Here is an 11,911-nt window from a genome sequence, read left to right on the forward strand (position 1 = left end):
GGGAAAAACAATTAAATCAATTTTAGAATAAGGCTGTAATGTAACAAAATGTGGAAAAAGTCAAGGGGTCTGAATACTTTCCGAATGCAGGCTACAGGATTTTGACACATTTATATATATGGACAGTCATTAGACAATGGGAAACTCTTATTTGATGCTGTTGTAGTTGTTGTTTTTGTTGTTTGACCATCACTCTATATCAATAAGTGTTGCCTTACAAAGTGAGTGACTGAATGATCATCATCACATTTTCTGTGAAAGTCTCACAGTACATTACTGCTTCATTCAATAGCACATACAACTAAAATGTGAGCAGAAATACTCAACAATCACATATACAGTATTATACTTCAATATACAAAAACAATACGCCAGTTATCATTGATATGTTTTTCAAATGATGGCAACATATTTTGGCAACATTTTTGTGGGTAAGATATTTTAAAAAGTAGGAACTGATTGAGACCAATATCTAAAATATTTTTAGATTATGTATATTCTTATTACTGTGTCTATCCCCAGTGACTCTTCTCCTTGACTCTGTTAGTTGCCTGCTATTTAAAGAGCCCTCCCACTGAGTTAAGTGATGGGACAAAGACAGGACAGAGCTACTTTGGAGCCAGAATAAAACATCGGAGTCACTGGTTATGTATCCCATCTGTATTATAGAGTTCCATATGCACCTAAAGGTACAGTTGTCTGCTCATTGGGTCACAAAAACTATGCTTGAAATCTTGAAGTGTCTCATCAGACCCAAGGCTCTATTCTGGAGGAACAATAGTGTTTGAATCAGTGTACAGTAATTGCTGTCTTACAGTACAGCTTCCTGAGGATCGGCTGCCACCTAAAAACGTACATAGCTTCTCAATTTACAATAACTGTATACAATGTAGCAAAGATGATGGACAATAAGTACAAATGTGTAGTCCTTCACTAGATACCATTTGAAAATATTCCTTTTAAAAGTTAGTAGAAATCCTGCCTCTACATAGATTTTTACCAGGATACTTTTTCCATTGTGGGGTGTTAAGGTGAATTACACACAGGCCCACTGAAAGCCCATCTGGGCTGGCAGCCTGGCACAGTGTGTGTTGGTCACTGCAATGTGCCGTAGAAGGCCAGTTTGGACGGTATGGTGGAGACTTGTGGCCCGAGTGTCTCAGTGCCTAGAGAATGCAGCATACAGGGCTTCCTTCTGAGAGATTAGTGCCAAATATGACGTTTTCCTGTCATCTATCTACTGGATAATTTCTTTAATCTACCCTGTTTCAGTTGAATAATTTCAAAAATTATTCTAGAATTTTCACTGTTTACAGTAAAAACCTTCAAAAAGAAACACCAAAAGCTTAGTTTTATAGGGTATATTAAATGTTTACAAAATATTTGTTTTGTTCTACTTTATTCTATCCTTTACTCAAATCGTTATGCAAAGGGTAGAAATACACTGAACAAGATTTTCATTGCTGGATGATCTTGTTTTTTTGCCCAATGTACCAGTACCAATATACTGTATACATTACTTTGTATGTACAGTACATAGATTCCCAGAGATGTTGATTTCTGTAAAGCTGCAATATATAGTTCCTTTTGGACACATAATATTTACAAATACTGTCATTTTTTTAAAGTATTGTTAATGCACTTTACAACATCATAGCGCCTTTGTAAAATATGGTTTCTCCCAGTTTTATAACACTGAATGCTGTACAGATGTAGGCTCTTCATTTGATCACCTTGTTGCAGGAGAACTTTCTTGCAATGCAGTAAACATTAAACTTGTAGTGTATCTGAGGTTTAAAAAGACTTCTGAAGTGTGTTATTTCCACGTTGACATTTCAGACTTGATTTTCCCTTACAAAAAAATGGATCAAGCCCCTACATTTTTTTTTTATTATCCACAAAATAATTCACATTTCCCTACTGTAGCAAACTGGCTCAAATTAAGATCCTACATCTATACATGTGGTCTGCACATATAGCCGGATGACTGGATGGCAGGGAGTAGAGGAGAGGTGGTCTTCCACGGTAAAGATCCCATCAGTACAACCGCTGGACTCCAACATACCTTGGGTCGCTTCTTCTGTCCCGGACCTCAATCTAAGGGCAATAAAAAAAAGTATCACAGCAGTGCATCATGTAAGGATATTGAAATAATACCAATTATATAGCAATGTATTACAATACAGAACCAGACAGTGCTTTGAACTCATTCAGCCAAACACATATTATACAAGACGGGACTAATGTGACAAACACGCTGATCAATTTAGACAATAACTGCACCATGCATGAAGCCATGACACTGTGTACTGTTCACTTACGAAGTCACTTACGCCGGACACAGCAAAATCTGCGAGAACAAAGTAAAATATGGTTGTAAATAAAAGTGTCAAAAATATACATTCTGTTACAGCACATACAATATTACACACAGTATAATCTCTATCAGTGAGATAGTGCAGGGTTAATCAGATGAGTGGTGAGCGAGACACTGCAGATGATATATAGATACTGGCATATCCCACTGAAAGCTGGTGAGTAACCATGGAAACCTCCATAGCGAGTATAGTATAAAGAATTCACGATACTTTGGCATTTCCCTACCAAACAGTGTAATCCTCTGATCTGACAGTTAACAACTTCATGAGGGGTCTATTACTTTTCTGTCATAATGGTGACAGTGAGTTTTAGAACACTTCATATAAGATTCTGACATCAATGTCTTCAAAGGTCCCCTGAAAGAACATCTCTCCGCTCTGATAACTCAATATGATCCGACCAGTCTGATGCAATCCTGTGCAAACAGTGAGAACAGACTCTGGTGGACATTCCTACCCTCATCCATGCAGTTTCACGGTGAGTGCAATAAGCTAGACTGATCGACTTAATAACAATACCAGATGTATTATTTTATCATTCAGAAATCATGTCAACTATCAGAGCAGGTTATGCAATCTATCTCATAAGTATACAGGAAAAACTATCTGATTTTGGAAACCAATGTTGATTAATTATAGATATGATGTGTTTTGGTCATTGCTTGTTTGCGTCTGAAATGGCACCCTATTCCCGACTGAACTGCTTTTAGCCAGAACCCAATGAGTCCTGGTTAAAAGAAGTGCATTATGTAGAGAAAATGGTGCCCTTTCAGATATGCAGTCTTGTTTTGGTCTAATCCATCCCTCACCTTTATTGTTGTCAGCCTTGCGTTCCTCCAGGAACATGTTGTTCTGTCTGTTTCCCAGGACGAAGGCCAGGAAGGAGAGGATCAGGGCGTCCAGGATGCCGATAATAGCAAGGATGTAAGACCAGCGGACAGAGCAGTTACCCAGGGTATACTTCCCCGTCTCTTCCCCACACAGGTCCCGCACCACCTCTGCATCCCAGCCATCTGGAAAGATTATACAGCCCAACACCAGGCATACAGCTGGGGGAGAGAGAAGAGAGAGAGGATGTTCATGAGATAGAGTCTATGGGAAACATGGATGCATGATTCAAAAGCGAAACTTTTATTACATTGTCATCAAAAGACCAGTAAAAATCATAGAGATGTATAAAGATCATTACATGTAAATAAGCGTTTTTTTTTGCATGGACATTATCATTGAGGGTTTCCGTCATTTTAAAGTAGTCATCTGAGTTGGGTTGGGTTGGGTTGGGTTGAAAGTGATCAGCCAATGATCAGAGCATTGTCTTCTTCAAATTGGTTTGCCTACTTTGTAAATGGCTTTAAACTATATGACCGCCATCTTGTGGCCACAATAAATGAATGACACAAGATTTGATTCCAGACTCCAGCATTGCAGATAGCTTTACACTTTTCTTAACTACTTTAAAATGGAGATAGCCACAAAGGCACTCTCCATAACTTCACAGATGCCATAATTGGCACAGATACAACGTTGAGATCTCTATGGTCCAAAAACAGTATAGGCAATGGGGGTTGGATAAAAAATGCAAACCATAATTGCTGTAATTGCTATAATGTTTTAGAGGAGACATGAAGGAGACATTAGCATTGGCATGGAAAATCACATAGAAGTCATGAGTCACTTTTCTTTGAGTGAGAGAGTAAGTAAGAATTCCCTGTGCCTGGCTCTCAGGGGGTTGATGGGGTGGAACAGGGTCTTTTCTGCTGATGTTCCTGCTGCTGCTTATCTTTCAGCTCTGGGCCTCTGGATCTCTCTGAGTTCCCAACTCTCACTCATTCTTCTGTCCCGGAGTCTCTGATTCCCCCTCGTCTGCCTCGCTGCTGCTGAGCTCACCACAACCTCTCTGCTGATACCATACTAATGAGCTTGTAAGATTGCCTCCCAGATGATATTCCCAATACTGCTGCGCAGCGCCAAACACACGGCTTCCCATTATTCCCAAGCAGCTCATCCATCAGCGGTATTGAGCTCAGACAGTCCGGTTGATAACGATGGCATTATGCAACTGCAAACATAGACACACAGATGAAAAGACACAGGCCGGAAACTCTCTAATAATAACAACGTTTCATCGTGCAGCAAAATGTAGAAATGCTTGTACTAAATTTGGACTATAATAGACATTCACATTTTCTATTGGAAGGGTCTTTCTCCTCCTCAGTCGGCCCTGTAAAGCTTCCCCTGAGTTTTGGTGAGTAACACTCAGCAGTGTGCACGTACATCCCTCCCCAGCCTTCAGGCCTACTAACCACCTTTTTATTTATTTGGCCTCCAGGTTGAAAATCATAGCACCACAAATATCTTGTTCTGAGAAACAAAATCCAAGCGCTTTGAAGTTGTCTTTTCTCTTCGGTTCCTCCCCTCTCATAAGATATTTCTGAACTTGTACAGAGAACTTCAAAGGCAGCAGCCAGGGAGAGGAGTCAGAGCTACAGAGAGCGGTAGAGCTGGCCCACTTTTATCTCTCTCTCTCTCTCTCTCTCTCACACACACACACACACACACACACACACACACACACACACACACACACACACACACACACACACACACACACACACACACACACACACACACACACACACACACACACACACACACACACACACACACACACACACACACACACACACACACACACACACACACACACACACACATTCCTGTTCTCTCTTTCCTCACTCTTTTTTTTTCACCTCCTCACACCTCATCGCTTACTCTCACAACTAAATAATAAACTCAAAAAGACCCCAAATCAAAGAAACATTTCAGAGCCTTTAGTGTCTGTATGCTACCATGTGTAGTAGACCTGGGCAGTTCAGTTGAGATATGAGCATTTGAAGCAGCTCAGGCTGTGTAACAGAGAAGGTCAATAGGAGCTCTGGGAGCTGTGGGCCTAGCAGGTTTATTCTCACACCCATCAGACTGATGCTTTTTGACAACTGAGGGCAGTAATGTTGCTAAGACAGATCTGGAACATTCAAAATATCCTGGAGCACCATGGTTCACGTGGCTGAAGAGGCCAATGTGAGAATATTTTTTACATAAAAAATACGACATTTCTGGTAAATAATGAGTAGATTATGGCTAACATGTTGTGGGCATGTGTTTAAAGTGTTAGTAAATAAAACATGTGCTGCACTTTATACATCTAGTCCCATTATCATGATGAGAGCTCTGGGCCCCATTTGACCATAATTACTCTGGAGTTGTATTCTTCTCTTAACCATGCAAACGCAATGTTGTGTGGCCCCAGGGCTCCAATAAGTCAAATGAAAGTGTCAAACAGTCTGTCAAGTGCTGTACTTGAATCATCTCAAACTTATACCATTTGCTTTGATATGAGTGCAATACCCTTGTAGGTAACCTACCCTTGTAGGTTAAAACCTTGTAGGTTTTAACCTAGTATTTAGTTTATTTGTTATAATTCATTGGTATTAGATTTAAAAGGTGATTGAATTTCTCCTGAATTGTCATGTTGTTAATGCATTTCTTTTGAAGAAATATTTATTTAATGTACAAGTGAATAGGTTGGTTTACTTTAAGTTCAAGTTTTGACCAATAAGGTAGCTTGTTAAACTGAGGCCAATGGGAGAGTTGACCTGGTTAACAGGAAGCCTGGGAGAAAGAGACGTTGAAAGAGAGATGGAGAGACATTATCTATGAAAGAAGACAATAAAAAATAGAAGATTTTGTGTTTTCTTTAATTATTTGTTCAGGCCAGGGTGTGACATGGGTTTGGGTGTTGTGTTTCGTATTGGGGTTTGTAGTATTTGGGATCGTGGCTGATTAGGGGTGTTGTATAGGCTTGGCTGCCTGAGGCGGTTCTCAATCAGAAGTCAGGTGCTTCTCGTTGCCTCTGATTGGGAACCGTATTTAGGTAGCCTGAGTTCGCTTTGTCTTTCGTGGGTGATTGTTCCTGTCTCTGTGTAGTGTTCACCGGATAGGCTGTAATAAGTTTCACGTTCCGTTTGTTGTTTTTGTATTTATAAGTTATTTCATGTATCGCCGTTTTCTTTATTAAAGATCATGATTAACCACCACGCTGCATTTCGGTCCGACTCTCTTTCGACAAACGAAGAACGCCGTTACAGAATCACCCACCACACACGGACCGAGCAGCGTGGTAACAGGCAGCGACAGCAGGAGCAGCGAAAGGAGGACGTTATGGACAGCAATGGCATGGAGTATACGACGTGGGAAGAAATCGACAGGTGGGCGGCCGACCCAGAGAGAGTGCAGGAGCCCGCATGGGATTCGCTGGAACAGTGTGAGGAAGGCTATAGGCGAATGGAGTTGGAGAAACAGACACGGCGGCGCAGGGCGAAACCCGAGAGTCACCCCAAAAAATGTATTGGGGGGGGGGCTCAGAGGGAGAGTGGCTGAGTCAGGAGATGGACCTGAACCAACTCTCCTTGTTTATCGTGAGGAGCCAAGGAGGAGACCAGAACCAGAGCCGGTGTTAGAGGTGAGCGAAGCAGAGACTGTGAAGGAGTTAATGGGGAAAGTGGAGTGGAGAGCAATGAGGGAGTTGCTAGCTTGGTGCTATAGATATCATATTCGTCCGACGGATCGTGTCGGGGATTTGATGGCACCTGAGTTAGCGCTCCATACTCGTCCTGAGGTGCGTGTTAGTCGGCTGGTGAAGTTGGTGCCAGCCTCACGCACCAGGCCTCCTGTGCACATCCCTAGCCTTGCACATCCTGTGCCACCTCCACACACCAGTCCTCCGGTAGCAGCTCCCCGCACCAGGCTTCCTGTGAGTGTCCTCGCTCCAGTATCACCAGTGCCCGCACCACGCATCAGGCCTACAGTGCGCCTCGCCTCTCCTGCTCTGTCGGAGTCTCCCGCCTGTTCAGCACAGCCAGAGCCTTCCTTCCCTCCTGCGCTGTCGGAGTCTCCCGTCTCTACAGCGCTTTCGGAGCCTTTCTCCTCTCCTGCGCTACCGGAGTCTCCTGTCTGTTCAGCGCAGCCAGCGTTTTCCTCCTCTCCTGCGCTGTCGGAGTCTCCCGCCTGTTCAGCGCTATCAGAGCCTTTCTTCTCTACAGCGCTGCCGGAGCCTCCTGCCTGTTTGAAGCAGCCTGAGCTGCCAGTCTGCAGGGTGCTGTCAGCCTGCATGGAGCAGTTAGAGCTGTCAGTCTGCATGAAGCAGCCAGAGCTGTCAGTCTGCAAGGAGCTGCCAGTCTGCAAGGAGCTGTCAGTCTGCAGGGAACTGTCAGTCTGCGAGGAGCTGTCAGTCTGCAAGGAGCTGTCAGTCTGCAAGGAGCTGCCAGTCTGCAAGGAGCTGTCAGTCTGCATGAAGCAGCCAGAGCTGTCAGTCTGCAAGGAGCTGCCAGTCTGCAAGGAGCTGCCAGTCTGCAAGGAGCTGCCAGTCTGCAAGGAGCTGCCAGCTGCAAGGAGCTGTCAGCCTGCATGGAGCAGTCAGAGCTGTCAGTCTGCAAGGAGCTGCCAGTCTGCAGGGAGCTGTCAGTCTGCAAGGAGCTGCCAGTCTGCAAGGAGCTGCCAGTCTGCAAGGAGCTGCCAGTCTGCAAGGAGCTGCCAGTCTGCAAGGAGCTGTCAGTCTGCAGGGAGTTGTCAGTCTGCAAGGAGCTGCCAGTCTGCAAGGAGCTGCCAGCTGCAAGGAGCTGTCAGCCTGCATGGAGCAGTCAGAGCTGTCAGTCTGCAAGGAGCTGCCAGTCTGCAGGGAGCTGTCAGTCTGCAAGGAGCTGCCAGTCTGCAAGGAGCTGCCAGTCTGCAAGGAGCTGCCAGTCTGCAAGGAGCTGCCAGTCTGCAGGGAGCTGTCAGTCTGCAGGGAGTTGTCAGTCTGCAAGGAGCTGCCAGTCTGCAAGGAGCTGTCAGTCTGCAAGGAGCTGTCAGCCTGCATGGAGCAGTCAGAGCTGTCAGCCTGCATGGAGCAGTCGGAGCTGTCAGTCTGCAAGGAGCTGCCAGTCTGCAAGGAGCTGCCAGTCTGCAAGGAGCTGTCAGTCTGCAAGGAGCTGTCAGTCTGCAAGGAGCTGTCAGCCTGCATGGAGCAGTCAGAGCTGTCAGTCTGCAGGGAGCTGTCAGTCTGCAGGGAGCTGTCAGTCTGCAAGGAGCTGTCAGTCTGCAAGGAGCTGCCAGTCTGCAAGGAGCTGCCAGTCTGCAAGGAGCTGCCAGTCTGCAGGGTGCTGTCAGCCTGCATGGAGCAGTCAGAGCGGTCAGTCTGCATGAAGCAGCCAGACCTGCCAGTCTGCAAGGAGCTGTCAGCCTGCATGGAGCAGTCAGAGCTGCCAGTCTGCAGGGAGCTGCCAGTCTGCAAGGAGCTGCCAGCTGCAAGGAGCTGCCAGCTGCAAGGAGCTGTCAGCCTGCATGGAGCAGTCAGAGCTGTCAGTCTGCAAGGAGCTGCCAGTCTGCAGGGAGCTGTCAGTCTGCAAGGAGCTGCCAGTCTGCAAGGAGCTGCCAGTCTGCAAGGAGCTGCCAGTCTGCAAGGAGCTGCCAGTCTGCAAGGAGCTGTCAGTCTGCAGGGAGTTGTCAGTCTGCAAGGAGCTGCCAGTCTGCAAGGAGCTGCCAGCTGCAAGGAGCTGTCAGCCTGCATGGAGCAGTCAGAGCTGTCAGTCTGCAAGGAGCTGTCAGCCTGCATGGAGCAGTCAGAGCTGTCAGCCTGCATGGAGCAGTCGGAGCTGTCAGTCTGCAAGGAGCTGCCAGTCTGCAAGGAGCTGCCAGTCTGCAAGGAGCTGTCAGTCTGCAAGGAGCTGTCAGTCTGCAAGGAGCTGTCAGCCTGCATGGAGCAGTCAGAGCTGTCAGTCTGCAGGGAGCTGTCAGTCTGCAGGGAGCTGTCAGTCTGCAAGGAGCTGTCAGTCTGCAAGGAGCTGCCAGTCTGCAAGGAGCTGCCAGTCTGCAAGGAGCTGCCAGTCTGCAGGGTGCTGTCAGCCTGCATGGAGCAGTCAGAGCGGTCAGTCTGCATGAAGCAGCCAGACCTGCCAGTCTGCAAGGAGCTGTCAGCCTGCATGGAGCAGTCAGAGCTGCCAGTCTGCAGGGAGCTGTCAGTCTGCAGGGAGTTGTCAGTCTGCAAGGAGCTGCCAGTCTGCAAGGAGCTGTCAGCCTGCATGGAGCAGTCAGAGCTGTCAGTCTGCAAGGAGCTGCCAGTCTGCAGGGAGCTGTCAGTCTGCAAGGAGCTGCCAGTCTGCAAGGAGCTGCCAGTCTGCAAGGAGCTGCCAGTCTGCAAGGAGCTGCCAGTCTGCAGGGAGCTGTCAGTCTGCAGGGAGTTGTCAGTCTGCAAGGAGCTGCCAGTCTGCAAGGAGCTGTCAGTCTGCAAGGAGCTGTCAGCCTGCATGGAGCAGTCAGAGCTGTCAGCCTGCATGAAGCAGCCAGAGCTGTCAGTCTGCAAGGAGCTGCCAGTCTGCAAGGAGCTGCCAGTCTGCAAGGAGCTGTCAGTCTGCAAGGAGCTGTCAGCCTGCATGGAGCAGTCGGAGCTGTCAGTCTGCAAGGAGCTGCCAGTCTGCAAGGAGCTGCCAGTCTGCAAGGAGCTGCCAGTCTGCAAGGAGCTGTCAGTCTGCAAGGAGCTGTCAGCCTGCATGGAGCAGTCAGAGCTGTCAGTCTGCAGGGAGCTGTCAGTCTGCAGGGAGCTGTCAGTCTGCAAGGAGCTGTCAGTCTGCAAGGAGCTGCCAGTCTGCAAGGAGCTGCCAGTCTGCAAGGAGCTGCCAGTCTGCAGGGTGCTGTCAGCCTGCATGGAGCAGTCAGAGCGGTCAGTCTGCATGAAGCAGCCAGACCTGCCAGTCTGCAAGGAGCTGTCAGCCTGCATGGAGCAGTCAGAGCTGTCAGTCTGCATAGAGCAGCTAGATCCGCCAGTCAGCCATGATCTTCTAGATCTGCCAGTCAACCAGATTCTTCCAGATCAGCCTGTCAACCAGAATCTTCCAGATCTGCTAGTCAACCAGAATCTTCCAGATCTGCTAGTCAACCAGAATCTTCCAGATCTGCTAGTCAACCTGAATCTTCCAGATCCGCCAGCCAGCCAGGATCTACCGGAGCCTACTACCTACCTGAGCTTCATCTCAGTACTGGGCTTCCTCTCAGTACTGGGCTTCCTCTCAGTACTGGGCTTCCCCTCAGTTCCGGGCTGCCCCTCAGTTCCGGGCTGCCCCTCAGTCCCGAGCTGCCCCTCAGTCCCGAGCTGCCTCAGCCCCGAGCTGCCCCTCAGTCCCGAGTTGCCCCTCAGTCCCGAGCTGCCCCTCAGTCCCGAGCTGCCCCTCAGTCCCGAGCTGCCCCTCAGTCCCGAGCTGTCCCTCAGTCCCGAGATGCCCCCTCAGTCACGAGCTGCTCCTAAGTTCTGTGGGGTTCTGGGTGAGGACTATTAGGCCAGGGTGGATTATCCCAGGACGCGAAGGGGAGGAACTATGACATTTATGGAGTGGGGTCCACGTCCCGAGCCGGAGCCGCCACCGTGGACAGACGCCCACCCGGACCCTCCCTATGGTTTTGAGGTGCGTCCGGGAGTCCGCACCTTGGGGGGGGGGGGTTCTGTCACGCCTTGGTCTTAGTATTTTGTGTTTTCTTTAATTATTTGTTCAGGCCAGGGTGTGACATGGGTTTGTGTGTTGTGTTTCATATTGGGGTTTGTAGTATTTGGGATCGCGGCTGATTAGGGGTGTTGTATAGGCTTGGCTGCCTGAGGCGGTTCTCAATCAGCAGTCAGGTGCTTCTCGTTGCCTCTGATTGGGAACCGTATTTAGGTAGCCTGAGTATCGCTTTGTCTTTCGTGGGTGATTGTTCCTGTCTCTGTGTAGTGTTCACCGGATAGGCTGTAATAAGTTTCACGTTCCGTTTGTTGTTTTTGTATTTATAAGTTATTTCATGTATCGCCGTTTTCTTTATTAAAGATCATGATTAACCACCACGCTGCATTTCGGTCCGACTCTCTTTCGACAAACGAAGAACGCCGTTACAGAAACCTGGAGAGAATTGCTTGTGGAAGATTAACAAGTTCATGTTTCCATGGGATATCTGTTGCTGCTCAGGAGTACTGTCTGCATTGATAGCTGTGCTTGCTGTGGATCTTGTAAGGACACCTGCACGGAACTGCTATACTTTGCTGAGCAAATATCTACAAGTAGTAGTAACCACAACGGTGGGGTGCTTCGGGACTTTATGTGTGTCGTCATTTTTTGGAGCTCCAATGGGCGCCAACGGGTTTAAAGCAAGCTTGCCAGTAATTTAGACATGGGTTGTGAAAAATCATTGGGGTTTATTATCTTCATTTCTTTTGATGTGGTACATTGAAAATGTGATAATATACATATTGTACCTTATGTCTGTTGCCTTGGTGGAGTCATTAACTGTTTCTGTGTCATTTAAATACATGGGAAAGCATATCATTCTATCTGAAGTTAACGTTAATACCCTAGTTGTCATCACACTAGCGAGTTTACAATAGGGATTCTTATTCTCACCTAATTATCCCATGCTGTTCAGATAATATAAGTAAGGTAAAATCGTGAGAGTCAAATTCGAGCCTAGTGAGA

General features: G+C 47.3%; 1 protein-coding gene across 1 annotated transcript in view; it reads right to left on the reverse strand.

Moving 5' to 3' along the window:
• Positions 1-11,911, reverse strand: part of LOC109869665 (LHFPL tetraspan subfamily member 3 protein) — a 28,894-nt gene continuing 16,983 nt past the window's right edge. The window contains exons 2-4 of the mRNA XM_020459935.2: positions 3,188-3,427; positions 2,322-2,350; positions 1-2,097 (exon numbers count right to left, since the gene is read on the reverse strand). Of these exons, the coding sequence (XP_020315524.1) occupies positions 2,038-2,097; positions 2,322-2,350; positions 3,188-3,427 (329 nt within the window). The 3' untranslated portion in view covers positions 1-2,037. The remainder of the gene's footprint in view (positions 2,098-2,321; positions 2,351-3,187; positions 3,428-11,911) is intronic.

The sequence above is a fragment of the Oncorhynchus kisutch genome, linkage group LG24 (genome assembly GCF_002021735.2).
Source record: "Oncorhynchus kisutch isolate 150728-3 linkage group LG24, Okis_V2, whole genome shotgun sequence".
Classification (NCBI taxonomy): Eukaryota; Metazoa; Chordata; class Actinopteri; order Salmoniformes; family Salmonidae; genus Oncorhynchus; species Oncorhynchus kisutch.